General features: G+C 39.9%; 4 protein-coding genes across 20 annotated transcripts in view; 2 read left to right on the top strand and 2 right to left on the bottom strand.

Moving 5' to 3' along the window:
* LOC121895400 (protein kinase C and casein kinase substrate in neurons protein 1-like) overlaps positions 1-26,760 on the top strand; it is a 360,445-nt gene that overhangs the window by 294,209 nt on the left and 39,476 nt on the right. Inside the window, exon 1 of one of the 7 annotated variants that reach the window (XM_042408510.1) lies at positions 12,696-12,743. The exons of the other annotated variants lie outside the window; for them this stretch is intronic. The gene's annotated coding sequence lies outside the window, so the exon portion shown is untranslated. Of the gene's footprint in view, positions 1-12,695; positions 12,744-26,760 lie in introns of those variants that run through there. 7 annotated transcript variants of the gene reach the window in all.
* Positions 769-7,423, top strand: hmga1a (high mobility group AT-hook 1a). Of its 4 annotated transcripts, none has more exons than XM_042408520.1 (5): positions 769-933; positions 1,950-2,068; positions 3,118-3,198; positions 4,245-4,298; positions 5,226-7,423. In XM_042408520.1, exons 2-5 carry the CDS (start codon positions 1,970-1,972, stop codon positions 5,292-5,294), a joined length of 303 nt encoding a protein of 100 aa, XP_042264454.1. In that variant the 5' UTR covers positions 769-933; positions 1,950-1,969; the 3' UTR covers positions 5,295-7,423. The 4 variants fall into 4 exon arrangements, with proteins under 4 accessions (XP_042264454.1, XP_042264455.1, XP_042264457.1 ...); XM_042408521.1 differs by lacking the exon at positions 769-933 and adding an exon at positions 1,003-1,174; XM_042408523.1 differs by lacking the exon at positions 769-933 and adding an exon at positions 1,219-1,510.
* Positions 6,433-18,492, bottom strand: smim29 (small integral membrane protein 29). 6 transcript variants are annotated; one of them, XM_042408518.1, is made up of 5 exons: positions 14,256-14,344; positions 11,542-11,840; positions 11,311-11,336; positions 11,076-11,181; positions 6,433-9,538 (listed from the first exon to the last, which is right to left on the bottom strand). In XM_042408518.1, the coding sequence occupies exons 2-5, from the start codon at positions 11,647-11,649 to the stop codon at positions 9,470-9,472; spliced, it is 309 nt and encodes a 102-aa protein (XP_042264452.1). In that variant the 5' UTR covers positions 11,650-11,840; positions 14,256-14,344; the 3' UTR covers positions 6,433-9,469. The 6 variants fall into 6 exon arrangements, with proteins under 6 accessions (XP_042264452.1, XP_042264450.1, XP_042264451.1 ...); XM_042408516.1 differs by lacking the exon at positions 14,256-14,344 and adding an exon at positions 12,490-12,592; XM_042408517.1 differs by lacking the exon at positions 14,256-14,344 and adding an exon at positions 12,148-12,441.
* On the bottom strand, positions 19,891-26,725 carry LOC121895398 (homeodomain-interacting protein kinase 1-like). Of its 3 annotated transcripts, XM_042408500.1 has the most exons (13): positions 26,615-26,723; positions 26,343-26,399; positions 25,837-26,010; positions 25,520-25,711; positions 25,249-25,430; positions 24,639-24,762; positions 24,318-24,440; positions 24,101-24,187; positions 23,809-23,975; positions 23,549-23,641; positions 23,229-23,354; positions 20,821-21,074; positions 19,891-20,045 (listed from the first exon to the last, which is right to left on the bottom strand). In XM_042408500.1, the coding sequence occupies exons 3-13, from the start codon at positions 25,978-25,980 to the stop codon at positions 19,957-19,959; spliced, it is 1,581 nt and encodes a 526-aa protein (XP_042264434.1). In that variant the 5' UTR covers positions 25,981-26,010; positions 26,343-26,399; positions 26,615-26,723; the 3' UTR covers positions 19,891-19,956. The 3 variants fall into 3 exon arrangements, with proteins under 3 accessions (XP_042264434.1, XP_042264433.1, XP_042264435.1); XM_042408499.1 differs by lacking the exon at positions 26,343-26,399 and having other exon boundaries at positions 26,615-26,722; XM_042408501.1 differs by lacking the exons at positions 19,891-20,045; positions 26,343-26,399 and having other exon boundaries at positions 20,886-21,074; positions 23,553-23,641; positions 26,615-26,725.

The following is a 26,760-nucleotide window of genomic DNA, read 5'->3' as shown; positions in this document are numbered from 1 at the left end:
CATGCTAATTATACAAGCTAATTGTATTTTTGAATGTACAACTTTTTATTTTTTTTAAAAGTGACTGGTAACCATCAATTAAATGTAAAAAGTAAAATATTTCAATCTGAAATGTAGTAGAGTAGAACTATAAAGTAGCATCAAATTAAATAATTCAAATACCTAATTCAAAATTGTGCATAACTATGTACAATACTAAGTTACTTACTCCACTGGTAAAATCCTGCCTACACATCCTACTTACACAGTGATAATAATCCTATAATGTAATATATAATAGTTTAACACATTACAGGGGCATTTTCAGCTGATTTTGTCACATACTTTTATCTATGTGGGGCTTGTAACACTTTACTTTTACAGTGCAGTATTACTACTCTTGCTTCAGTAAAGATTCAGAATACTTCCCTTCCACCACTGTAGTATAAAATACCTTAGAGGAGGACAAACAGAACCAGAAATACCTTTTGTGAGCTGAAACCTGGCTTGTGTTTATATTGGGGGAGGTCATAGTTCACCCACCATCACTGTGGAGACTGTGGTATGTGCTGGGGGGCAAATGTATAGAAACTCAGTTACAATACTGTTTTTTTTCCTATTGGTGAAAGTGTATTTGTAACTTTTACACATTGCATTTTCAGTGTTTTGATTTGTGATCAAACCTGGTGGGGGTGGTGGGGGCGGTAGATGGTGGGGCGGGTGGGGGGGGATCCAGGATGGTGGTGGTGTGGGGGGGGGGGGGGGAGGTTGGGCTCTCTGGTACTGTTGGTGGCCCATTTATCATATCTCCGCCCTCCAGTGTTTCAGCTCCCATGAGGGCGGCTCTTTAAATTGCCCCAAAACTCCTCCTGGCTGGCGCCTTTTTTCCTTTATCTGCAGGAGACGCACATGCTATTTATAGGACGCCGTTGGAATAAACCTCTCAACCTGCTGGTAAGAAATTTTAAGTATATATCTGCTTTTTAAAAATCGGTCCTCTTCCTTTCTAATTCATAACTGTTTTTTTAACGGTGCATGAGCTGGGATTTTAAAGGGGCGGGCTGTGTGTTGTCTGACGAATAAAAGCTGTAGCCTATAGATCGGTGCAAGGCTTTTTAACCGGGTACAACCAGCCAGGCTTAAAGGAAACATTTCGTCTTAAATTTAGAGTAGAGGTTATAACCGAGTGATAAAGGTGAGTGCAAGCAAAGCGACGGCGGGCGAGTGAAACTTTGCATGCTCGACGAGCCAGAAGCATTTTGTTTCAATGTATTTTTTTTTTAAACAGAGCCGGAGCTCCGGCGAGAGGAGGCTGCATGCTTTAAAATGTGAAGCCGTCTTTTGTTGGCCGGGCTTTAGCCGCCGCAGAAAATGAAGCTTGCATTTTCTGTGCTTTTTTTTCTCTTTTCTTCTTTTTTTTTTTTTTTTTTAAACCGTGCCTGCGTCCATGCAGGCACGGTTTTAGCCTGCAACTCCCACCGAGCACACACCAGCCATTGTGTGTGTCGGTGGATATCTCTCCACGACCCCGGTGTGTGTGCAGACATGCTGAGATAGTTTCATGCGCAGGCCCGACCACTGGCCACAACAACTAACAAGCAAAACGGGCCTCTAAACATGGTCGGTACGTGAAGGGAGCGTCGGGTTTAGTAGTCTTTTGCAGATTTGTGCGGCCTCTCACCGCCTGCTGAGTCTCGGCAATATCATGCAAGCCGGTTTGATGTCAATCCCTTGTTTGTGTGGCGCCGTCGGCTGTGTAATGGAGCGCAGATGAGACAGAAATAGACCTGGAAATAAGCGCGGATTAATTGAGTTATTAGACGCGTTACCGGTGTGCGGTTATCCCGGTCATTTTTGCTCTGTTGTTGCGGTCAGTGAGTTTAATGGCGCGAGCGTTTTACTGTGCTGCGTGCGCGTGAACTCGACGCCTCGTCTTGCAGCCAGTCTGACCGGTGTGATTTATTTCCCAGGTCTGAAAAGCTAAGCAAACATGAGCGACAAGGGGACAGTCTCGCCGAAAGAGAAGGAGGCTACAGAGAAGAGGGGGCGTGGAAGACCCCGCAAGCAGCCCCAAGTAAAAACCTCTGACGTAAGTAGTACCACTATATAGAGTTTGCCATTATATCAGGTTTGCATGCATGAGGACACAATAGGCCCATGTGTGTAGGGAGGACTTTGAAGTGTAAAACAAGATTAACAAGCCCTAAGCTCACATCTGTTCCAGTTGAGTCTGAGGTGGCTCAGGTAGATATGCTTGCAGGTAACATGCATATCCATGTCATAAGCTCCTGTTATCCCACTGAGCCCTCAGTGAAATTAAGAATCAAGATATGGCTGCAACGAGCCCTTGTGACCATTCGCTCACCCCTACTCAGTGTAAGCGTAGACATCCACAACAAACTTCCTGTGTGTCTCACCGGTTTGTAAGCAACCTGTAATCCAACACCCCTAAACCGGTTTTAACCCCCCACCACCCACCCACCCACCCCCTACCCCCCTCAAGACCCACCTCTGCTGGTCGTGTAATGGATGACACAGCAGAGTGGCAGCACAGAATGGCTCATATAGCTGTCACTCAGCGTGGTGTGTTTCAGTATTGAATTGCTCGGTTGCTATGAGCTGCGGTTGTAAACAAGCTAGAAGTGCAACGGGAGATGCGTCAGCCATGACATAGCTTACAACCACAAATTATCACATGAATAAGATACCTTATCTTGCACTGCCTCTGCACTGTGGAGGTGATGGTAATCCCCTATAGGGTAACCCCTAATGCTCTAATTTTTCATATGTGCTGATAAATTACATGTTTTAGTCTCAGTGTTGTGTGTGTGTGTTTGTGTGTGTGTGTGGCTGTGAACTAATGTTTGGGTTTGTCTTATTGACATTTCTGTTGTTAGACAATAGTTTTCCATGTCAGATCATGACAACCTGCAGCTCTGACCAACTGTCAGCCTTTAAGTACGTGTCACTTGCACTGACCTTGAAAAGTGAACTTTGTGTCATAGACAAGTGTATTCATACCCATCCTTCAACATAAAATATTGTGACTTGAATAGATTCAAGTGTTTGGTTTATAAAAACTAAAAAATGCTTTTACATGTCTGTGCTATGCTAACTTTACCATGACTGTCTTGTCAGGAACCCAGTGGGTCCCCTACTCCAAAGAGGCCCAGAGGACGACCGAAGGGCAGCAAAAACAAGACAGCCGGCAAGGGCAAAGTAAGTCAATGCTGTCTGCAGGCATGTTTTCACACGGCGACAAATCATGATTTCAGCGACGGTTCACACATACTCTGAGTCGGAATGACGCCCATGCCAAAGACGGGCACATCCTCACGATGGCGCTGTAAATGACACTCGCTGTCCCGTCTTCCTTGCGAGCGCTTCCGTTTTCTAACCCCTGATTTTCTTCTGGTTAATGAACATTTTAACGGTAGCTAACCTCATTCTCTTAAAAGGATGTCCTGCTGTTACTTGTGATATATTGGTTGGCTGCAGTTTAGCTGCTTCCCCTCTTGGTGTCAAAAATAGCCGGGCTAGGGTTTCCCATTGTAAAGACCTTGGTTTACTGCCTTTTTTTTTTTTTTTTTTTTTTTGAGTGATGCTCACTCTGTACTTCCTGTCCTCCAGCTTCCTGCAGCTTGTCATGCACAGTGCAGTGCAGGTGCAGAGGCCGCAAGACTGTTTCCAAGCTGACACTAAGCACCCCTCCGCCCCCACTCGGCACACAGTCCTAGTTCTTCTCTGCCTGTCGTCTCCATAGCAACAACTGATTTTCTCCCTCGCCCTGAACCCTCCAGCTCCCCTGTGCGCTCTGTCTTCACTGCTATGTATGGGAAAAAGAGAGGGAGGGGGAGAGAGTGAAACGCACATGCATGTATGATATAGGTTTAGCAGCGAGAGCTGCAGAGGGTTTGTGTCTCCGCTCAGTTCCACCAGCTGTCTCTGAGCCTCAGACCAGGTGGCCAGCGAACTGGAGTGCCCTGTGTGCAGTTCCTGTCGGCCTTCCAGATAATAGCCAATGAACCCAATGCCCCCTTTCCATGTCTCTCATTGCAGAGGTGCTACTGCCATCTGCAGGCAGCTAGAGGCAGAGCTCTGTGGATATATGGATTGTTTATACCACAGGTTTATGTCCTGATCCCCTTAGAAAGTCTTGGCTTAAACTGAGCAGATTGGCACGTTGCTGAGCGTGAAGATCACAACAAAATGCATTGTGGCGCCACACCTCTAACTCTAACCTTGTACTGTTTTTCCTTTCACAGGCAAAAGCAGCCCCATCTGCAGGAGGAAAACGCAGGGGAAGACCTAAGAAGGAGGTAAGAGTCCTTGGATGAACAGTGTATCATCAGTGCTCACATTTGTTAAGCCATTCCTCTCCCAATTGAATTATGATTGGTATGTCTGCAGGGCGAAATTGCATTTTCCTAATTCCCTTGCTTGCCTCCTTCCTCTCAGATGGGTCATTTTTACTCATCACAGCTATTTTGGTATCTCGTATGTTCATTTAGAGCAGTTGTTTGGTCGCACACCTGATCATGTTGAAAGGCAAATCTGAACCCGCACACCAAATTTTCTCCTTGAAATTTAAATGCTAATGTCAATTCAAATGTTCAACTGACAGCATGTTTTTTTTTTTTTTCTTTCTTTCTTTTTTGTAACTGTGCAAAATGAGTTGCCAGACCATGTACAGCCGGTCAAAAAAGCATGTTTAATCTAGGAAGAAATTGCGGTCTTGTAGTAACATTCAGTCATGTGCATGAGTGGTTTGGGCGTACTCTGAAAGAAGTCTGGATTGCATTAGTCACAGAAAGGAATGACCCAAAGTTACCCTCCTAACTAGTCCTCTCATTTTTATGAATGAACATCTTGGGCAGTAGTGAGTGTGAGGAGGAAAAAGCAATAGCATAAGCAGGATGCCTCATTGTGACTCACCGCTCCTTTATGAATCACCTCTCACTACAGATGGCTCACCCTTCCCCTGGGTGTTCTTCATGCCACAGTGGTTTATCAAAGAGGTTTATAATATTGATTTTTTTTTTTTTTTTCCTTTTTCCTTTTTTTTTCATGTTGGTACTTGGTGTTATTAAAAGTAAAACAGTCACGTTGAGACATGAATCACAGGCCGCGCTATTGTTACTGAATGTTGATGGCACTTGTGAGGCATTTTCCTTTTTGGGTGTAGTTGAGCCCTGACAGGATCTTTTTTTTTTTTTTAATCTTCTCTCCATCTCCTCCTGTCGCAGGAGAAGGAAGAAAAGGCATCGCAGGAATCATCTGAGGAGGAGGAAGAGGAAGAAGAAGAGGACCAGTAATCCATAACGCATGCTACCTCACTCAACATACTGACTTACTGTTAACCAGAACTGGGCTGTAACTCCAACACCAGTGCCACCACATGACCACTGTTCACGACAAAGCCCTCTTGCCAAAGGAGGGTCAACACAGTACATATATCATGCAACAGCACTGGATAGAACGATGGACCTTGCTCAAGCATAGATCTAAGAATTACATGAAAGGTAACAGCCCTTTTCTCTACAGGTCATGTTATCACAAGTCTTTTATACTGGACAAAAGTGCGCTCTTAGGAGCCCGGATGTTTCTGTTTTTCCCCTAAAGATGGTTTGTAGGACATTTCCTCTGCTTAATGTTACTTATTTGTTGTACCCGCATCTGAGATGGTAGGGCATATAGATTTTTCTCCATGTTTTGTACTGGACAAAGGTGAATTTTACCTATACTTGCTGTTTTTTTTTGTTTTTGTGTGTTCGTGTGAAGTGGTTAACCTATCCTTTGCATCGTATTATAGATGGAGTTGAGCTTCAAAGCGTTTAGGATGAGAATAGGTAACTGATGGTAGATGTGTTCTTTTCATGTCCAATCTGCGCAACTGATCCCCCCCCCTCCCTCCAACCCTCTCTCTCTCTCTCTCTCTTCTCACCAGTAGAGCAGAATCACCTTTACCACCTTCACCCTCTCCTGTAGGACGTCTAGATTTAGTTATGCCTCTCAAAACTTCCTTCTCAGTCCTTGGCGTGTAGTGGGGAGATGTAAAGTATATCGTTAGTAATCAGACTTACTGTTTTAGTTCCTTTTTTTTTTTTTTTTTTTTTTTTTTTTTTTGGGTTACATACCATTTAAGAAAACATGAGTGTGCTGCTTTTCATTTTATAATAAAACTCAAATCTTATGGTAATGTGTGTTTTTAAGGATAGGGTCGGCAGACTTCTAGGCGGAGAGCATCAGTGTCGTTTCTTCAGGGAGCTTTTACAAATGCTGTTACATTTGGCGTCTTTGTCTTCACATGGTCCTCAGTTTCCAAGCGCTCACTCAATCACTCATAAGGCAAACTGCAATTGGTCAAACAAGGAGTTTGATTGTAAAATGAGGATAGTTGGTGGCACTACTATCCAACAGGTCTGTACTTTTTTTTTTTTTTTTTTTTTTTTCCTCATTCCATCTAGCGCTCTCTGCTTCACCTAGCTTGGTCCTCCTGTCATCACTTGGTACAGTAATATACTTTCTTGGTCTTTTTTGACGATGTGTTGTATGCTGTCTGATACAGGAAAAAAAAGATGTTTGTTTGTGTATTTCTAAGTGTCAGGGAACCCTCGGTCACAGTCCACTTAACTGGGTTTTTCCACACACCTAAGCTGCTACAACCTCAGTTACGAAACCCGGAAAACTGCAAACAGGCAATACAAGGCCTGGAATTTCATACCTCACTCAACAGCTTACTTTACCATATAATTGCATTTTAACTGGTTTTCTGTTGTTTGTAAATGTAACCTCTGGCATGAGTTGGAAAGATGTCATTATTACAAAGTTTTTTTTTTTTTTTTTTTTTTTTTTTTTTTTTTTTTTTTAAACCTGACTGTAATGAGGTATCTAAGATGTCAAGTTTGTGATTGTGTGCATACGCAACACAGCTCGGCTCGTTCATAACCAGAGCTTGCAGACAGGTTGTGTTAAATGTGTGAAGCAAGTCAGGGAGACCTGTCAGCTTGACGACTGTGTTCGCTGACTGTGGTAGATTAGCAGGTGTGTTCCTTTTTAAAAAGAATTCTTCTGGTGCACTGAAATGTTGGTTCAGATTTTCATGGACAAATGTTTGTGTGTTTGTGACAGACTGGGCGCTCTTTCCACTTAACTGTTCTGTTGGCCGCCATGTGTTCGGCACTACTGCACACGGCCACCCTCGCCATAACTCATACAACGGTCATTTCATGTCTATTTTCAAAATCCTCGGACTACTCTTGACAATATCACTTTCATTTTACATACCAACATCTGCATCCGTTCATTTATATACTGTAAACTCATTAGGATGGGATCATTCTTTTTAATGTACACCGTATATAAATGTACAATGTCTATATTTCTATGGTGCCCTACAACAATTTGTATCAGAAATGGTCAATAAAGAGAATTTTCTTTGTCATTTTTCTGTCACTTTTTCTAAGGAATGTGTCCATATTCCTAAAGTCTCCTGAAATCATGCAGGTTATGTTACATTGTAGAGCTCAAACAATTGGTTGGTTAATCGATTAGTCGCCAACCATCAAATCAATCGACAACTATTTTTAAGAAAGTCAATTGTCTGATTCCAGCTTCTTTGACTGGTTTCTTCAGTCTTCTATAATAGTAAAATTAAACATCATTGTGGACTTTTGGTCAGGACAAAAGACATTTGAGCACATCATCTTAGGCTTTGGGAAACAATGATCAACATTCTTCACCATTTTATGGACTAAACAACAAGTTGCATCCCTATTACATTGTAGTTTTTTGAAAGGTCTACCAGGCTTATTGTAGTGCTAGCGATGATCACAGCAAAAAGACAAAGTTATATTACTTTATTTACATCTCCAATGTTTTAATCAACAGCCTTGTCAATTATCTCTCAAAGCAACAACAGTACAACAGTCTGAAAGGTGAAATTCATAACAGTGCTGCCAAATTCACATTTTAAATTTACATCAGTAGTTCTTTGACTTTTAAGTTCAACCTGAAATCAGAGCCTTCTATGAAAAGTCCACAAGGTTTCACCAGTGCAAATCAATGTCATATGACTGGATAATTGTACAGTTTAAACTGTGGGAGGCCCGTTTAATAGTTATTCTTCACACAATAAAAGATAAAAGCCTCACACAATGCATAGAAAATGAAGAGTGAGATGTAAAGATGACTGCAGAGCACAGAGGAGCATGTTCTGAGATAAAGATGTTTCAAGGTCCTCAACTGACCGTGGAAAACAACACGTATGTAAAGCTTACACTCACTCTGAAGCACCTCTAGATGTTACACCTGATAACATCAAAAGTTTGAGTATTAGCTGTCAGAGACATTTCTATACTCAACCACTACAATATGACTTGTTAAACTGAGATGTGTCCCCCTTCAAGGACAGTGTAACTGTATATTGTAAGTAGTTTACATTCACAAATGCAAGGCAAATAACGGTCAGGAAAGGTTTCAATTCATTAAGAAAAAAAACAAGTTTGTCCGGTGCTTGATACAGTCAGACCTATGGCATTCATCTGAACAGATTCTTCAGCTGGAGGTAAATGTGTGCTGGTGCCATGCCTTGCAGACAGGACATATTTAGGGCACTAGTCACAGCTCATTTTGGGGATGAGAGGATGTTGGTATTATTTACTTCCATATCTGGCTTTTCATGCCATTGATAGGAGTCATAGGATTTGGCTAAACCACAAAAAGATCCAGATCGTGCAGCAGCTACTTAAATTCTGTGAACAAATTAAAACCAAAGAGGGTGTGTTCATTCTCTTGAGTCAACTTGAAGCTGAAATAAAAAATTTACCAAACCCATCCTGATCCTGACAGCTTATTCTTATTTTATAACAGCACTTAATCAAAAAAGCCATATTCTGTTCTAATGCACTGCAAATACCCTCCACACAAAAAGCAATCCAGGAAATGTTCACAAACCCTCTCACAGCAGGAATAATGATTTTTCACTAGTGCAGAACATTCATAATCATACCACATCTTGAACACAGCCCCTAAATAATAGCCAGTGCGAATGCCTACTGCAACCCACAGGAACACAACTTCTTGCTGCATGTTGCCCACAACAACATTATATAATGTAAACAGAGTAAACCTACAGGAACCTGTATCTTTAGAAAGGTTCCACCTTTCTTAACTGAGTCGTGTTACTGAATACCACAGTAAAAAAAAGAAGTTTGAATAAATAATTTCAAATAAATAAGTTTAAGGTACTGTGTGTGTTAGGCACACAGGATTGGCATCAGAACCTCACTGTGTCTGTACATTAAACAGGAAAAACAAAAATGCTGACTGTTGCTGATGTACTCAAAGATAACGGTAGCAAAAAAGGAAAAAAAACACATCAAAAGTGATCTGATCTGAAACTGATCTCTGTGGCTGAAGGTTGTCTCCACTCTCTCAATGTCTCAATGTTCTACTTTATGTTATGGTTTACTACCATCATGCATTACCATCATGCATTGACATCTTTGGTCAGAAGAGGGCGCCGCTGTTGATAACTTCTGGCCCAACCTTGTACAACCTGAGGACATAAAATGCAGAGTGTGAGCACGTTTTAGTTAAGCACAGTATTTTAACTTAAGTGCAATAATGATTCAAATGAGGCCATGTAAAGCTGTTGTGACTATATTTAAGTGTCAGTTCAACCTAATCATATACAGAGAAATGTGTTCTCACTTAACCCTGGTGATGTCAAGCTATGACAGTTTCAATTCTCAGAAATTTCAGATGCAGATGTGTGAGATACAATCTCACATATGAAAAGGTGAGATTGAAAGGCATCTGAAATTTCTGCTGTCACTCCAATACAACGGAGGTGAATGAAATTTAATTTATGCATGAAGACATTTGAAATATTCCAATGTAACATGTCTCTCCAGAAACAATGTCCTTGTTACTGATGATAATCCAGAGACCTCACTGTGAGCAGTTTTCTTTGGGAAATACTTCCAACCAAATAAAAAGCCCCAGTGGATACTGCTGATAGTGGTGGATAATCCTCTGAAACAGGAACAATGTTTAAGGAAAGACTTGTTGGTTTTGAGTTTTTAAGCACCACAAATGAAATTCAATTCACTGTCTCTGTATTGGATTAGCAGAAAAACTATCTGCATAGCTAAACACCAGTGAGAGTAAGTGATACAATATTTTTTGTGATTTGGGTGAAGTGACCCTTTAAAAAGGACATATCGATAGTCATTTAGCCCAAAACAGAACTTGATATGATAGCACCGATTTTTCCCATTTTACATTTTCACAAATGGGGGTTAAACTTTTTGAGCAACTTTGTGCATGGTCAACACTGCCACCTAGTGTTTCCCATGACTCAGTGCATGATTTTGGAATTACTGGAATCAACCAGGCAAACCAGAATCTTCTAAACTAAGATATGTGTACCACCAGGAGTATCAGGGGATCTTCAGAGGCCATCAGGGCATTCTTGGTTTGACCTTCGGTAACATGACAGCTTCATGTACTCACTCAAGTAGATTTTACTGGTTTTTAGAGCTGCCTTAAACTACACAAAGGTCAAATTTTGTGTAGAAAGAAAACTGTCAAAAGTGTATTGTGAGGGATTTGAGGCTTACAAATAAAATGAGTGCTGCAACCTTTTTTCTTTACTACACTACTACTACTACTACTACTATATGATCTACTGAACTTTGTGCATCTCCTTTTCTATGTGGGGGAGGAAGTAACAAGTGAGTAACCAACTGAGGAACTATTGCTCTGAGTAAATGGTGAAACCACGGGCACCCACACAAATAGAAAAAATATAATGTGAGAAAAAAAGGCAACCGTATTTGTGGTTTCCCACTTTGAAAATACGGACCATTGTATTCAGATCAAGCATGGTACAAACAGTTGAAAGAACACATATCTTCCTTATGGTAAAATTATTCAAAGATTCTTTTTCAACTTGACTCGGAAAATCAAATTTTCTTGATGATGTTGCCATTTCCATCTGATTTCACACTGACAACTTATCCCACTTGCAGATAAAAATGTCTCGCGGAGCGCAAATCTCCAGACGGTTGAAAACCAATAGTGTATCATACCCTTGTGTCCTCTTCTCTCCACAACATTTCTTGTTCAGCTTCATTCAGCTCTTCTGATGGATCATATGTGTAAACTGGTAACAGCTGATGACGGAGTCTGTCAATTCTGAAGGGGGCAAAAAAAAGAAATCAAAGAGTGACTTCATTAATCACACAGACACAGAACTGAAGCAATCAAGTTTATCACAAAAGCACTGTGCTGTGAAATCAATATGCATTAATTAAAAGTCTTTACCTCCTTCTCTTACGAATATACATGACCTGAAACAGACAAAATAAAGAGGATTACACATATACATTTACATACTGTAGGCCTCTCAATTCTGACTTATCACAGCGCCTTTTAATCAATGGTATTATTTTCACTAAACTTTACAATTTCCCTATATGACAACATGTAAGCACAATATATTTTGCAGCAAGTCAACTATGTGTCCTTTGCCATCCTAGCCGAGAAGCCACTTACCACAGCTGCAGCTATTCCTGCGATGGTGATGAGGAGAAATGGCACCAACACATAGCTGACTGCCACATCCCCATCTATGATGGCAGGGGGCTGAGTAGTGCTGTTCATTGCATATGTTCAGTTAAGGGGGACACAGGGGGGCTGCTTGTGCAGGGCCTTTACAAGCAGCAAACCCCTTCCCGGTGGCAGACACTGTGCAGCGGATCTCTGCTCAAGCTGCCCCTTTGTTGTTTATGCCTCATCCTCTTCGCTCATGTGACTTCCTCGTGGTATCACTGCCCTCACTAATCAGCAAAAATCTGAGGAAATACACAAGGAAAAGGATTTGCACGAAGTTAAAAGCATATCTAGGACGCTCTAAGGTCACATAGTGGCAGATACGTTACTGTCAATGAATATTAGGGGAAATATCAGAACATTAACATTAACAATCTTATAAAATGTCTAAATTACTAATTAGTGAGCAAAAATGCAAACAGGCTGCTTATATTTCATTTTTTCTGCATTGGCAAAGCCGAGGGAAGCGTGAAAATGCATTGAAACGGGCCAACTCAATGTACAGCAAACATGTCATGTCTTGTGATCTTAGTTTAAGGCTCGTCTTACGTTAGCAAGTAAGTTACTGTTGCAAGCCACTTTTTCTTGCTGCGGTCAGTTTGTTAGCTGGTATTTGCTGATATCTAAAGCAGACGGGTATTCCTTACTGCAATAGAAAAAGCAAGTCATGACACTGCTGTCAATGAACTTTTCTGTCTGAAAGCTCCGCATAAACCTCACGGCTGTTCGCTACTAGCTAACGGTGACAGTTATAAACACAGCTACCGTTAGCTGCGCTGGAAGATGACGCTGCGACTGTTAAGTTGATTTACAACACAAACAAGCTGAGGTTGATTTTTTAACGAGACACAATCCTTCGTTTTAGATGAATACAAGTACATTCTCACTCACTGCGTAAAGGACCTCTTTCAAGTAACGTAATGTTATGGTTTGTTCGTTCCGCAAACTGCTTATCATCCGCTAGCAGCATCAAGAGTAATACTTCCTGTCTGGGTCCTTCAGAATAAACCATGCTGCCGCTCAGCCATGCAGCCAGTTTCCCCAGTGGTGACTCGCGGTATTGCAGCGGTATTTTCCCTATATACCACCATTGTAAAAGGGACTTTTGTGAAACTGTTGATAGGAGACCTCGAACTGCAAAAAAGGTAAATTTATGAATTTTTGATCCATAGAGGTTTTATATTTGTAAAAGATTGTTAAAGAATTCTGTGACGCCATCACAATGTAAAGTCTACAGCATGGATTTATAAAGAGAACTGGACACAGCGTCCGCTTATTCCTATGAAAGTTGCTCAGTGGCGCATGAAGCCAGAAAAGTTCAACTTCTTCTGCATTGCTTCTGCACTTTTTGGGCCCATAGAGCAAGCACACTAATGACTTTCACCGGCCAAGCCAGCTACGGTTTAGCCCTCCAGCTAACTTGAATAGGGATAAAACAATTCAATTGTGTGGCTCCTTTAGACTTTCGAAATGTAATCGGACCGAATGGATCAAATTGTGATAGTTGACAAGTCATTTTGCGGGGGTTGTGATGCTCAAAAAAAATTATCCACTGATTTACAGACGTCTCTCTCTATGGGAAAAAGTCTTTTTGGGCCCAATAGCATCACGTGACATTGTAATTACACGGTTTGGCTGCTATGTCAAATTGGCTTCACAGCCCAGCGCTGTTCCTGGGGGCTTGGTCTATGGGCCAAGCGGGAACTCGTGGTCAGGGCCAGTGGGGGAAACACTACTGTGCATATTCAGTGGGCCACACAACATGGAAGCAAACCCAGAAGCTTGAATCTTTTTTTGGCGTATGCGCCAGCCACAATTCCTAAAGGACTGAATGGGTGCCATTTTTTGTCCGGTATCCAGCTCTTATAATACCTCAATGGGGAAACAGCACTGCACATATTCAGTGGGCTGCATAGCACGGAAGCAAACCTGGAAGCTAGAAACCTTTTTTGGAGAAGGGTCCAGCTCAAGCCCCCAGAAACAGCACCAGGTTTTGAAATCAATTTGACATAGCAGCCAAACCCCTACGAAATGACTGGTTTCACAATCAGAATTTGATCCATTCAGTAGGATCACATTGCGAAAGTCTAGAAGAGCCACACAATTGAATTGTTTTATCCCCATTCAAGTTAGCCAGAGGGCTAAACCAGAAGTTATCCGCTTAGGCCTGTGGAAGTCTCTAGTGAGCATGCTCCATGGGCCCATTTAAAAAGATTAATTTCAGAAAAATAAGTGAAGACATGTGAATGCTTCTTGTTGGCAACACCATTTAATTTACATAATGTAATACAAAAAGGACCAGGCGAATATATACTGTGTTGAAGATACAACCATTTAAGACTTTTAGGAGGACACCTGCATACTCTCTTTGTGTTTTCAACAGCTGCCGTCACCATGACAACCACGACACATTCCCCTGAAAGTCACCAGTTAACACGGTCACTGGTTAAACCAAAACACCGGCCGACATGCTAACTTCAGCTAGCCGCTATAAGTTCCCGCTCCAGTGTCTCACGCCGACAAAAACTGTGCAGCTCAGTACTAGCTAAGCCACCATGCTGCCCTTAGAATTGCTGTAATGGTTGTGCAGTAAAACTCAGGAGAACCTGAGGTTGAATTAAGCCCGACAGAGTGAGTTTCAACAGACAGAACTTAACTCGTTGTCATTGTCATCCTCAGCTACACAGATGCAAGAGAATTTCCACCTCAAGGTGGAGAAGAATCCTTGGATTCCTTTCATCTTCTTCTTCTTCTTAGGGTCACTGACATCTGGAAATCAAAAATATAGTCAATGCTTTACTTAGCTAGAAATTGTACGTTCCCATAACATTCTGAGAACGTTCCCACTGGTGCAAAGGACATTGCCTTATAATGTTCCCAGAACATTCCTGGATGGTCACGGTGTTGAGTTCTTAAAAGGTTAGGGGGACGTTATTTGTCAGACTTTCAGGGAACATTCAGGACATTCTGGGAACATTTAGGGGACCATTTCTATAGGACATTCCCACTAGGTCTCTACACTACATTCCCATAACATATGCAGAACCTTAAATGACATTACAATAACCTTTAAGGGACCAACCTATAATGTTTTTTTTTTGGACCTATTCAGGTCCTTCCATCATGTTCCTGGAGCTATAGTGACATTATAGGAACCTTTATGGGACCAACCTAGAATGTTATTTTTTGGTCCTTGCATCACCTTTCCACAACTTTGCAGAACTTTCAGTAACGTTACAGGAACTTTTGTAGAACCTTTAGGGGACCTGAAAAATTGCTTTCTTGAAATATCATCAAAACATGTTTAACCATAAAACATTCATGTCTAATGCAAGACATTCTCAGCATTTCAGTTCTTATAAATTCTTTTACTGAGCATGATGTTAAATATTGCTGTGGTAGATGTAGGCTATCTGGCTTGATTGACAATTTAAAGTAAGTTTGAAGAAGTTACTTTAAATGGAGAATGGAAGGTCACAACAATTTAGGCAAGTTGAGGTGAATATTTCCTACCAAATGGGTGCAAGGAATTTATGCTGGAGGCCTGGGTCAAAACGGAGGCAGGAGTTTCAACACAGATGTTTGGAGGAACCACTGTGATGATTATATTGTCATAATCCACAGATGGGATTGTTTTGGCATTATCAGTGATGGACTCAAGACCACTATGATCGTCATCACTGACAGATTCCATTATTAGGTCTCTATCATCCTTAGCCTTCTGACAGTTAGCCAACGTGTCCTGCAAAGCCTGGAGACTACACAAACACACACACACAGAGTCATTGTTGATTCACATGAGATAAAAAGAGACATGTGATATTATGTTTTTAAAGGCAAGAATTGGGTCTGTTGAACACGTGTTCAAACCATTGCACCACCATGAATTTTGAAGCAGTACTAGACAAATTTCCAAACATCATCTTGGGATCCAGACGCACATAGTGCAAAAACCAAACCAGAATAACTGGGGGCTTTTGGGAGGGTCACTGTAGTGTTTGGTATGTGTCTAATAAGGTTTTACTGCCCATTAGTAGTCTAAGACACTGTACAAATCAGCTCATTTCTCATTACTATTAATAACACATTTATTGGTGAAGTCAGGGGGAGAATTATTACTATCTGCTATTTATCACACCTCTTCACGCACAGGCATGAGATTGAAATTGATGCTATCTTATTCTCAGAAAGTGAATGAGCATTTTCCAAAATGTCGAACTATTTCTTCAATATTTGCAGTTGGTTTACTTCATCATGACTGACAGACTATAGCAGCAGAATTCATTATGAGGTAGCATTCCTCTACCTCCAGAGAGTGTGAGGAAAAAGAAAGCGAAAATGGAGAGAGAGAGCAAGCAAAAGATTTTGACGTAAAACATTTGTTTCAGGATTTGGGTTAAGTCAGGTTTCATGTTCTGAACGGAGTTATAGACAGGAGTCATTTAGCTAAACTTAGCATTAAGACCAGAAGCAAGGTGAAACAGCTAGCTTGTCTCTCGCCAAAGCTCAACAAGCACCTCTAAAGCTTGTTAATTAACATATTCTATTTCTTTTGTTTTCAATTCATATACAAACCAGGATGTAATAACGAAAAGTTGTGGAGAGTCACTGAATTCAGGAAGTCATTGTGAGCATGACAGCATTACATTAGCATGTAGCTCAAAGTGTGAAAGTGTGAAACACTTGTTTGAATACATTTAGCAATTCCCCTTGAAGACAGAAGGGTACTGAATTGAGAGCAAATGTTTTTTCAAAGTGATAATACAACAAACATGTCCTCTGTACCTCACAGTCCAATAGAAAAAGGGATGCATGTGGGACCCTGAATTCACAGTTTCCCTTACATGTATAGTGAGCTTTTAAAGCCAGCTACTATTAAAAAATCCTGCATGACGCTTCTTTAATTGGTCTTCCTGTAAAGCCTAAACTGGGATTTACTATGATGGATAGTATAATTTGACCACCTTGTAATTTCAACCAAGATTTGGGGGCAACCTGTAGCTAAAACTCAGATAATATCATGTTTCAATTGATTTTTTTCAAAAAGATCATCCCTATGTGAAAAATGGAAAGCTAGTCAAACCACTGCAAATTAGTGATGCTACGCTTGAAGCAGACTGACTGACACAGTATCAGCCTTTCAAAGCAAAGGTATCACAAGAAGATATTTCAACACCTCGCTACACCACATTTTGTGGCCACCACAAACAAGGCCTCTGTACGTGACACACTTATCAGAGAGGTTTCACAGTGGTTTTGAATGTGGGATGTTTCTTGTTTGTTCATGGTCTCAGGTTTAAACCATGCATAAAAATGCAACACTAAGATGTGTTATTTTGACTGAAACATTTTCAATGCAATTGCTTCATACCGATTCAGTGCTTCAGAAAGCTTTATTTCCTCCATCACTACTGCAAACACATTTAAACAGAATAGCGTTTGCTAATGTCAATAACTGACAGGAGACCTTAACCCAGGCTGTTTCCAATTCTAATTACAAGCTCTATAGGTCGCACCTATGCCAAGGTGGCTGGACACCTATTACTGGTATGGCTTCGGATCTTTCTAGAGTCAAGCTAAAGTGAATGAGCTTCACTCTGAATGGCTGTTTGTTTTGATCCACCAGCATGGTGTTGTCCAGTTTCAAATCTGTATGAATCACTCCAACCCCCTTCAGGGCCTTCAATGCTTTGGCCACCTGCAAGTAAAGTCAGTCACAGAATATAAAGAATGTGGGAAACCAGTAGAGCTTCAAATTCTGCTTTCTATCTGGCACTGTATCATTACATCTTTGTCTTATTTGCCTTATTTATTTATTATTATTACCATTTAAAATTTTATAAAGCAGGCACACATTTGAAAATAATCTAAAATTCTCAAAGCTCAGTAAATTGTATTTCTCCAGTACCCTAGAGTAAGGAAATGCATTGGCTTTTTGTCTAGAGTTTTTAGAGTTTGTTTGTATTAGGACTCAAGAGGTCTCTCCAGCCGCCCCCAATATGTAATGCAATAAGACATATGGGAAAGAATCATAGCATGCTTAAATATCTTGGCTGCATCCAAAGAGAGACAGTTTCTAATATGTCTAAAATTTGCTAAGTTATATTTTATGGTTTTAACCATTTTTTAAAAACATGTTTCTTAGACTCAGATATAATTGATCAAGCCAATGTGTGATTCTTTCCAATGCAATTGTTCCAAAGTGCTTAGGTAAACATGTTTAACAGATAATTACACTGCAACAAATTACAGCTACACAAAAAAAAATCAGGCAAAGAGGCAGCAGTGAACTGCTTGAAGATGTACAATACCTCACACACATTCCCACACAGGCTACACTTAGCATCTTACCACAGTTAATCCTTGGTGTCCCTCCTCATTAATAAACACTTTCACTTGTATTTAAAAGCCCCACTTTAATGGTTTTTAATAGGTTACCCAGTATCTTATAATAAGCTATTAACCACTGAGTAAACATTTGTATTTTCTATGGTAAGCTAATGTTAGCCCGCCAAATTCAACTCTTTTCAGTTTTGATTTGAGATGAACAGTTTTCTAAGTACACTGTCACTCAACCCTTAGAAAAGTTACTTAAATTAAAAAAGTCTTTTACAAGTAGCCAACTGCTGTTCCTACTCCTACAACTTAGTGCTTATTAAAATACTTAAAATTACAAACATACAATAGATGCTATGCTATATATTTCACTAGCTTTTCCACCTGACCTCAGAAACTTTGCTATAACAAAGAGAGGAAAAAAACAGTGGCTGTACCTGTATCACCTACAGAATGTGCAGAATGTGTCATGTTCAGTTGTCAATCTGGTACGGTTGTATGGAGTTCAGCTTGGTTTAAAAGATTGTGTTAAGAGGTTGTTTCTCTAACAATTGTTAAGAGTAGAATGGCAGATCTTCACACTCTGTGATGTGGCGCATATTTTAGAACTTCATGATGTCATAATGTACTGGGATGTAATAGTATTGAACCCAATTGGCCTCAATTGTGCCACATTACAACTACTGTTTGAAGTGGTAACTGTAGTGCATTTCAGAGCGATATCTGACCTTTTTACTCCACCTGATGGCTGTAATTACTTGACAGGTTAGAATTTTACATACAAAATATGAAATACACTCAAGATAAACCTGAATGAAAGAATGGAGAGACATATCAAATGCAGATGCTTCTGTGTACCAGGGCTGACTGAATGGTTTGGTGAGTATGAAAATGATGTGTATAAAATGCAAGGGCCTTTACAGTCACCTGATCTCAACCCAGTTGAACATCTATGGAAGATTTTAGACCAGCATGTAAGACAATGGTCCCCACCACCATATCCGTAAGACCATATGATATAAGCTTTCATCCTCAAATCTATTTAGTGATGTCTGTGATGCTATATGTCCTTTTGTTATGTCTGGCTATGTTTGTTCTTCTGTCCATCTGCTGTACTCTGGTCTCTCTTGCAAAAGATCTCAATGATATTACCTTATTAAATAAAGGTTGCATATATAAATGAGAGAATATCTTATGGAGGAATGGTGTTCATCCCTCCAATAGAGTTCCACAGATTTGGCAAGGAGCACTGAAGCTGTTCTGGAGGCTCATGGTGGCCCATACTAAGATATTTCATGTTGGTTTTTCCCTTAATTTGTCACTCATCTGTGTCTTGTTTTCACTTCCCCCCTTATTTGCATCCCTCTGTTCCTTCCACTCATATGTCCTTTCCCTTCCCTCTTTTTTCAACCGAGCTGAAATCATGAACATCTTCAAAAACAGCCTACCTTATGTATTGTAGCCCAGCTGATATAGGAATTTTTAGGTCAGTACAGATGTTGATATTTGAAAGTTCTGATAAAAAAGAAATATGATAATGATCTATCGGCCAATATAAATTTTGTTCACACAACGCATAACCCATAAGCATGTTTGATTAGTTTTTTGGTTTTTTTTGTTAACAATTGCGACCAAGAAATGCACAAGTGGACAAGACTATAGAAAGGTGACATGCCACTGTTTCAACACATATGGCATCTCTGTACTAGAGCTGCAACAATTAGTCTGAAGTAACTGAAAGTTAATCAGCACCTATGTTGATAATCTAATGATTGTTTCTGTCACTGTTAAGAAAAAATCCCCCAAATTTGCTGGTTGCAGTTTTTCAAATTTGAGGATTTTAAGCATTTTTTGTGTCATACACGACAGTAAACTAGATATCTTTGGATTTGGGGCTGTTGATCAGAAAAAACAAGACATTTAAAGACTTAACCTTGGGCTCTAATAAAGTATAACAGGCATTTTTCACTATTTTCTGACATTTTATTGAATATTTTTGCAGTAAAACTAAGTAGGACAATTTCACTCCTCGTCATCCTCCTCAGGCACACAGAAGCAGGAGAAGAATCGTCGGATTCCTTTCTGCTTCTTGTTCTTAGGGTCATGGACATCTGGAAATCAAAAATATGGTTGACGCTTTTGCCAAGATTGAAGAAATGACTTTAAAGGGTAAGGCTGGCGATTTTCTGTATTTTTGTTATTGTCAAAAAACCTCATGTGCAGAGCCAAAACAATGAACTCATCCTACTTACAAGTATTGTGTGTGTATCCAAAGTCTGATATATCACATTTCTCTGTGCTGTAGACATCCATTATCATCTAAATGCTATTAAAAACACATCAGTGAGTCACATTATCACACTAGCTTGTTGTGCTACATATCACAACCTCTTGACTTTGTACTGGAGCTGTTTAGATTTATAAAATCACGAGGTTGTGATATGTAGCACAACAAGCAAGCGAAGCTCAGTAAACAGAACTGCGTTCTCATGTATGGCAATGGCGTCTGCCATACAAAGAACTTCTCTTCTGAGAATTATAGTCTTATTGTTGTTATTACTCTCGTTTCTAAACAAGCTACGGTAATTATACTCTCCGGGGGTGAAGGAACATGTCACCCAGTGCAACAGTGTGACTCATTGACGTGTTTTTAATAGTTTCTGGACAAAAATTGAAATCTACGGCACAGAGGAATACTATATATCAGACTTTGGATACACACTTGGATACAATACTTAAGTAAGTAGGATGAGTTTGTTGTTGGTTTGGCTCTGCACATGAGATTTGCTGACAAGAAGAAAAGTATAGAAAATCGACACCTTTATCCCTTAAATGGGGAGTGGAAGGACACAACAATTCAGGCAAGTGGAGATGAATATTTCCTACCAGATGAGTACAAGGAATTTATGCTGGGGGCCTGGTTCAAAACGGAGGCAGAAGTCTCAACACAGCTGTTCGTAGAAACCACTGGGATAGTTATATTGTCATGATCCACAGATGGGATTGTTTTGGCATTATCAGTGATGGACTTGAGACCAGTATGATAATTTAAGTCGTCATCGCTGACAGATTCCAATATGAGGTCGCTATCATCCTTAGCCTTCTGACAATTGGCCAACTTGTCCTGCAAAGTCTGGAAACTACACAAACACACATACATACGGGGTTATTGTTGATCCATACAAGATCAAAAGAGACATGTGACATTATCTTTTTAAGGACACGAATCGGGTCTATTGAACATGTGTTCAAACCACTGCTACCTATTTTAATAGCACCACTATGAATTTTGAAGTAGTAATAGACAAGTTTCCAAACGTCATCTTGGGATCCGGACGCACATAGTGCAAAAATCAAACCAGAATGACTAAGGGCTTTTGGGAGGGTCACTGTCATGAATGGTTTTACTCATACAGACATTTGGTACGTGTCTAATGTGGTTTTGCTGCCTATTAGTAGTCTGAGACACTGAAGGAATCACTCATCTCTGACTACTTGTAATAACACACTTACTGGTATAGTCTGGGTGAGTGTTACTACCTGCTATTTCTCACATATATGTGTTGTGGAATGTTGTGAAATACAAAGATGAGTGTCTAAAACAAAATTTCCTCTAAAAAGTGCAGCTGTTTTTTAGAAAGTTGTGCTCTTTCTAAATGCTGAAAATGTCCAGCTATAAGCTGTTATCATGTTGTGACAATATGTAGCCTGCAGCACATGTACACTTGATTTTTTGTTTGTTCTTAATGAGATGCAAATAATTGAAAGTCTGACTGAACTACAGGGAAAAGTCACGAAGATCATATGAATACCACCAGCCTGTCTGTTCTGATAATGATTCAAATAGGATAGCTCAGTCATTTTAGAAGAGCAACTGAATTACTGAACAGAATCTAAAAAGCTGCTCAGTCTTCTACACTTTTTTATACCTCCACGCCGGCATCAGCCATGGCTGGAGGCATTATGTTTTCAAGTTGAGGGAATTTCTTCAAATTTGGCACAAACGTCCACTTGGACTCAAGTATGAACTGATTAGATTTTGGTTGTCAAAGGTCAAGGTCACTGTGACCTCAGAAAACACGTTTTTAGCCATAACTCAAGAATTCATACGCTAATTATGAAAAAGTTTCACACAAATGTCTTATAGGATGAAATGATGAAGTGATGACATTTTATATCCAAAAGGTCAACTTCACTGTGACATCATAATGTTCTGCAAAAACGCTTTTCTGGCAATTATACCGACACCATAACTCAGGAACAGAAGGGGAGATTGTGACCATATTTCACATTTGGTCGGATACTTTATTGTTGCCATTAATCTTGGGTGCCCACCTTGAAACTGTGGTGATTATATAGATCTTCTGTGCTGCTGGGTTGAAGGTGTGTATGAAGCATCTACGTTTTAGAATTTGTAGCTTCTTTGCAGCAACATCCATATCTGAAACATTCTGACGACTTTGTGTTCTTTCAGAAGTAGCTTTATTGCCCTACAGAGCTTTATTTGAAAGCTCTGTAGGGTTGAGGGTTGAGGAGTGACTACAGAGTTGGGTGATAGTGGGTTCATATGAGTGACCTCTTTACATTTGTCATTACATGTAGGCATTTTAATCTCAAAGTCACAACAAACTCTAGTTTGTTTTGGTTATGTTTTATCAGTGAGCTGGAGGTTAGATTTTGTTTCTATGCTTGTAATGGTTTGTTAGCTAAGTTCATGCTTGTTATAGCTAAATCACTGTTTGTGTTAAGGGAATAGTTCAACATTTTTCTAAAGTTGACTTGTTTACACATCCAGTCTTGTTTCTTTAATCAAACAGAAATGTGAAATCAATAATTGGTGGCTTAAGGACAGAGTCACATGCTGGAAGCCCTGTTGTCACAGTGAGTTTGCCGGGTTTGTTACCATCGTGCTTTTATGAAGACCAACACCAAAACCTGTGTTGGCATCAAAGAGGTTCAACACGTAACTGCCTTTCCCCCTATGTTTTTACATTTGTCTTTGTGTATGATATATTGTGTTAATTTGTGAGCTTTAGAGGTGTTTGGGAGGCATTTTTTAAACTTAGCACAGCGCCAGGCTTGCTGACTTACTGTTTCCAGTATTTATGCTCAGGTAAGCTGTGAAATCATGCTTGCTGTCATACTGAGCAGCACTACTAGTGAATTGCCTCATCAAATGTTTATGTATTTGTATTTGTGTACATAAGGTATGATCATAATCATTTATTGTTATGTACCTTTTCTTTATGCCTCATCTTAGTGGTTAGTGGTATGAGCAGAGAAAATTATCATACCATATGGCTTCATTCTGTTTGGTGGCTCCATCCCTCTGTGTGGTCTTCTTAACTTGCAGACCCATGGTGACACTTGGCGGCAGCTTTGTGGGACATCCATGGGAGGGTTCACATATAGGAGAGGTTCTACAGGTGCAGGTGAATAAAGATGCATGCAGTTGACAAATAGTGTCCCCTAAAAATACTTGTTCGGATACATTTAGCAATTCCCTTCAAAGACAGAAGGGTGCTGAATTGAGAGCAAATGTTGTTTCAAAGTGATAATACAACAAACGTGTCCTCTGTACCACACAATCCAGTAGAAAAGGGGAAATCATCACCTACTGTACATGTCATCAACTTCTGTCTCTGCAGTGCCTTTAGTGTTTGTTTCTCCTTGACTCCTGTTGCTTTCAGCAGCTGCAGTTTCATTGCTACCAAAGGATAAATTTACACTTTTATGCTAATATTCAAAAGACACATTATATGCATTAAACCAGCTATAATAATCTACAATGCTGATAGTTGTCTGATAACCTGTGTACCAAGAGGTAGGTCTCATATACAGACTCAAGCACACCACTCATATAGACACACTTACTGAGAGCTGTTGCTGGGGCTCAGGTAGCTCCTTGTTATGAATGGATGGGCCAGGATTTTACGTGGGTTAGTCCTTTTTCTGGGATCCATCTGAAGCATTACCTTCAACAGCTCAACACAAGCACTCCTATCAACAGCCTCTGCACTGTTTTCTTTGTGCAAGGTCAACTAAATTTGGAATTTTGGAAAAAAAGGTTTAATTGACATTAACATGTGACTCACAAAGAAGGACTCAAGTTGAAACAATTTTGTGGGTTTGATCCTCTGCAAGCAGCATCTACTTGACAACGTACTGTTTTTAGCTCATCCAGAGTGGTGAATCTGTGTCTCCTGGTTTCCAGCAGTGTGATGCCTGTGTCTGTGAAAAACTCCACTGGTGTCTAAGAGAACATAAAATCCACTTGAGGTATCTCTTCAGTAGAGTTAAGTCTTTTATACTAACAACAAATGATCTAATAGAAGATCATTCATGTTTGGCCAGTGAAGTCTAAGAGGGTTGTAGTACTCTACCTTCAATGTCCAGCGTATGAACCTAACGTACATGCAACTTCCGTAGTAGAACAGCTCTGTATATATCCCTTTATCCAGAAGTCTCTTGGGAGGTTCACCCAGAAGGTCAGTCATGAAACTTAGCTGGAGACAAAACATGGCATAACATAATTCTTGACTACTTTATACAGTCTCACAGAGCTGCTAGCATGGCTGTAGACTTGTAGCACTTCTTTTGGTGCTGCTTGTAAGCAAAATTATTAAAAATGATTACTACATGTAAAAACAATATTACTACATATATTAAGAATGGTGTATAAATGAAGCAGCTATAGTACTTACCATATGGTATTCCTGTTTCCCGGGGAAAAGGAAATAGCCAAGGAGCATATAGGCCATCAGCAAGCCAAGAGACCAAATGTCAATGGCTTCGGTAAATGGGCTTCCCAAAATAACCTCTGGAGACCTGAGAGTGGAATAACAACAACACACAAAATGAAAAAAAACCTGTCATATTTTAAAGCATGAAAATACAATTTGTGACATGACATAAATCCCCATCAAAATATCAAAACAACAATGCTCATCATCATCAGTACAAATGTATCACAGCATCTTGCATGTGGAACCCTGAGTTCAACAGTTTCCCTTACATGTATAGCTTTTCAAGCTAGCCTCTGTTCAACAACCTGCATGGTGTTTATTGAATTGGTCTTTCTGTAAAGCCTAAACTGGGGTTTACTGTGATTGACAGTAAAATTTGACTACTTCATAATTTTAACCCAGATTTGGGGCCAATCTATGACTAAAACTCAGGTAGTATTATGTTTATATTTTTCAAAAAGATCAGTAAGTCCACTTGTATTCTGATTAATTGTTTGATCATGGTCTTAGAATTGAGTCGTCCATACAAAATGACACTCCAACTCTAATTCAACTCTATAGGTCTCACCTATACCAAAGTGCCTGAACATGTAGTCCTGGCTTTGCTTCGGATCTTTTAAGAGTCAAGCCAAAGTCAATGAGTTTCACCCTGAATGGCTGTCTGTTATGATCCACCAGCATGATGTTGTCCAGTTTCAAATCTGCATGGATCAGGCTGAAACCCTTCAGGGCCTTTAATGCTTTGGCCACCTGCAAGTAAAGTCAGTCACAGAATATAAAGAATGTGGGAAACAAATAGAGCTTCAAATTCTACTTTCTATCTGGCACTGTATCCCTACATCTTTGATGACGGTCCTTATGCCATCTAAAGGCATAGGGGCCCATTCTCTCTGGCTCATGTAATCATGGAGGCTCATATCCAACATTTCAAACACTATGAAGGTGTGGTCCATCCTGTGGAACCATTCATGGCATCTCACGATGCAAGTCTTATCAGGGTCCAAACATCTGAGCTTTTCCAGTATGAAGATCTGGGGATAAATTAAAAGTTTGAAACAGCTATGTCATCAACAGTTTATGAGCCATTTAGAGCCTTTTTGTGATGACACTGCACTGTTCTTAGTAAAATATGAACTGTGATCATTGAAAACCTCACCTCCCTTATTTTACTGAGCTCTTTCCTTTTGTCTTTTAAGAGCTTCACAGCCACAGTCTCTTCGGTGTCACAATTTAAACATTTGAGGACATGTCCATAGCGCCCCTGTCCCAGAATTTTCTGCACCTTGTAGTTCTCCAACATGGTGTTTAGTTGGGTATTAAGGCAGGTGTCCTTTACATTTGCCATTTTTGAAAAAAAAAAAAAAAAGCACTGAAAGGAGAGTTTGACTGTGTAATTTGTGATAGCTCATTCACAGTGTATTCACAGTGTATTCTCAGCTAGTGTACTGATACACACATTAGCTTCTAATTAAGGAATATGGCGCGTTTTCTTTTCAAATATGACCATAGTTCGCATATTAATGTAATATGTAGCCTACACCAGAATCTTTAGGTAAACATGTTTAACAGATAATTACACTGCAACAAATTAGGGCTACATAATTAAACCCTTATAAGTAAAGATTTTCAAAAGAACATCAGATAATGATTATGTTAGCTTACCAAATTCAACTCTTCTATTCGATGACAGTTTTGATTTGAGATGAACTGTCACTCAACCTTTAGAAAAGTCAGATAACTTAAATTATAGAAATCTTTTTCAAGTAGCCTCCTGTTGTTCCTACTCACACAACTTCTTGCTTATTAAGATACTTTATTAGAAACGTACAATAAGATGCTATGTTGTATATTTTTCTTGCAATATGGTTGTAAGCTAAAGTTACGCTCGACCTCTTTGCTATAACAAAGAGAGAGAGAAAAAAAAATGGCTGTACCTGTATCACGTAAGGAATATCTTATGTTGTTCAGTTGTCAATCCAGTCCAGTTGTTTGGACTTTCAGTTGGTTTTGTTTAAAATGCTGTGTTAAGAGTAGAATGGCAGATCTTTCACACTCTGTGATGTGGCGCATATTTTAGAAC

This window comes from Thunnus maccoyii, chromosome 4 (genome assembly GCF_910596095.1).
Source record: "Thunnus maccoyii chromosome 4, fThuMac1.1, whole genome shotgun sequence".
NCBI lineage: Eukaryota > Metazoa > Chordata > Actinopteri > Scombriformes > Scombridae > Thunnus > Thunnus maccoyii.
Note: the sequence above shows the minus strand (reverse complement) of the source record. Positions and strands in the feature narration are given on the sequence as shown.

Excerpts from the sequence above, each read along its gene's own strand:
- hmga1a (XM_042408520.1), top strand. The coding sequence starts at position 1,970 with ATGAGCGACAAGGGGACAGTCTCGCCGAAAGAGAAGGAGGCTACAGAG. Across the intron at positions 2,069-3,117 it reads CCCAAGTAAAAACCTCTGAC|GAACCCAGTGGGTCCCCTAC; the intron begins GTAAGTAGTACC and ends CTGTCTTGTCAG. Across the intron at positions 3,199-4,244 it reads AGACAGCCGGCAAGGGCAAA|GCAAAAGCAGCCCCATCTGC; the intron begins GTAAGTCAATGC and ends TTCCTTTCACAG.
- smim29 (XM_042408513.1), bottom strand. The coding sequence starts at position 18,405 with ATGACACATTCTGCACATTCT. Across the intron at positions 14,368-15,111 it reads AAATTCCTTGCACCCATTTG|ATGTCAGTGACCCTAAGAAG; the intron begins GTAGGAAATATT and ends TTTGATTTCCAG. Across the intron at positions 11,841-14,255 it reads GAGGATGACAATGACAACGA|ATTTTTGCTGATTAGTGAGG; the intron begins GTTAAGTTCTGT and ends GTATTTCCTCAG.
- LOC121895398 (XM_042408500.1), bottom strand. The coding sequence starts at position 25,980 with ATGTTGGAGAACTACAAGGTGCAGAAAATTCTGGGACAGGGGCGCTAT. Across the intron at positions 25,712-25,836 it reads AGCTCAGTAAAATAAGGGAG|ATCTTCATACTGGAAAAGCT; the intron begins GTGAGGTTTTCA and ends ATTTATCCCCAG. Across the intron at positions 23,976-24,100 it reads CTCTGGATGAGCTAAAAACA|TTGACCTTGCACAAAGAAAA; the intron begins GTACGTTGTCAA and ends TTCCAAATTTAG.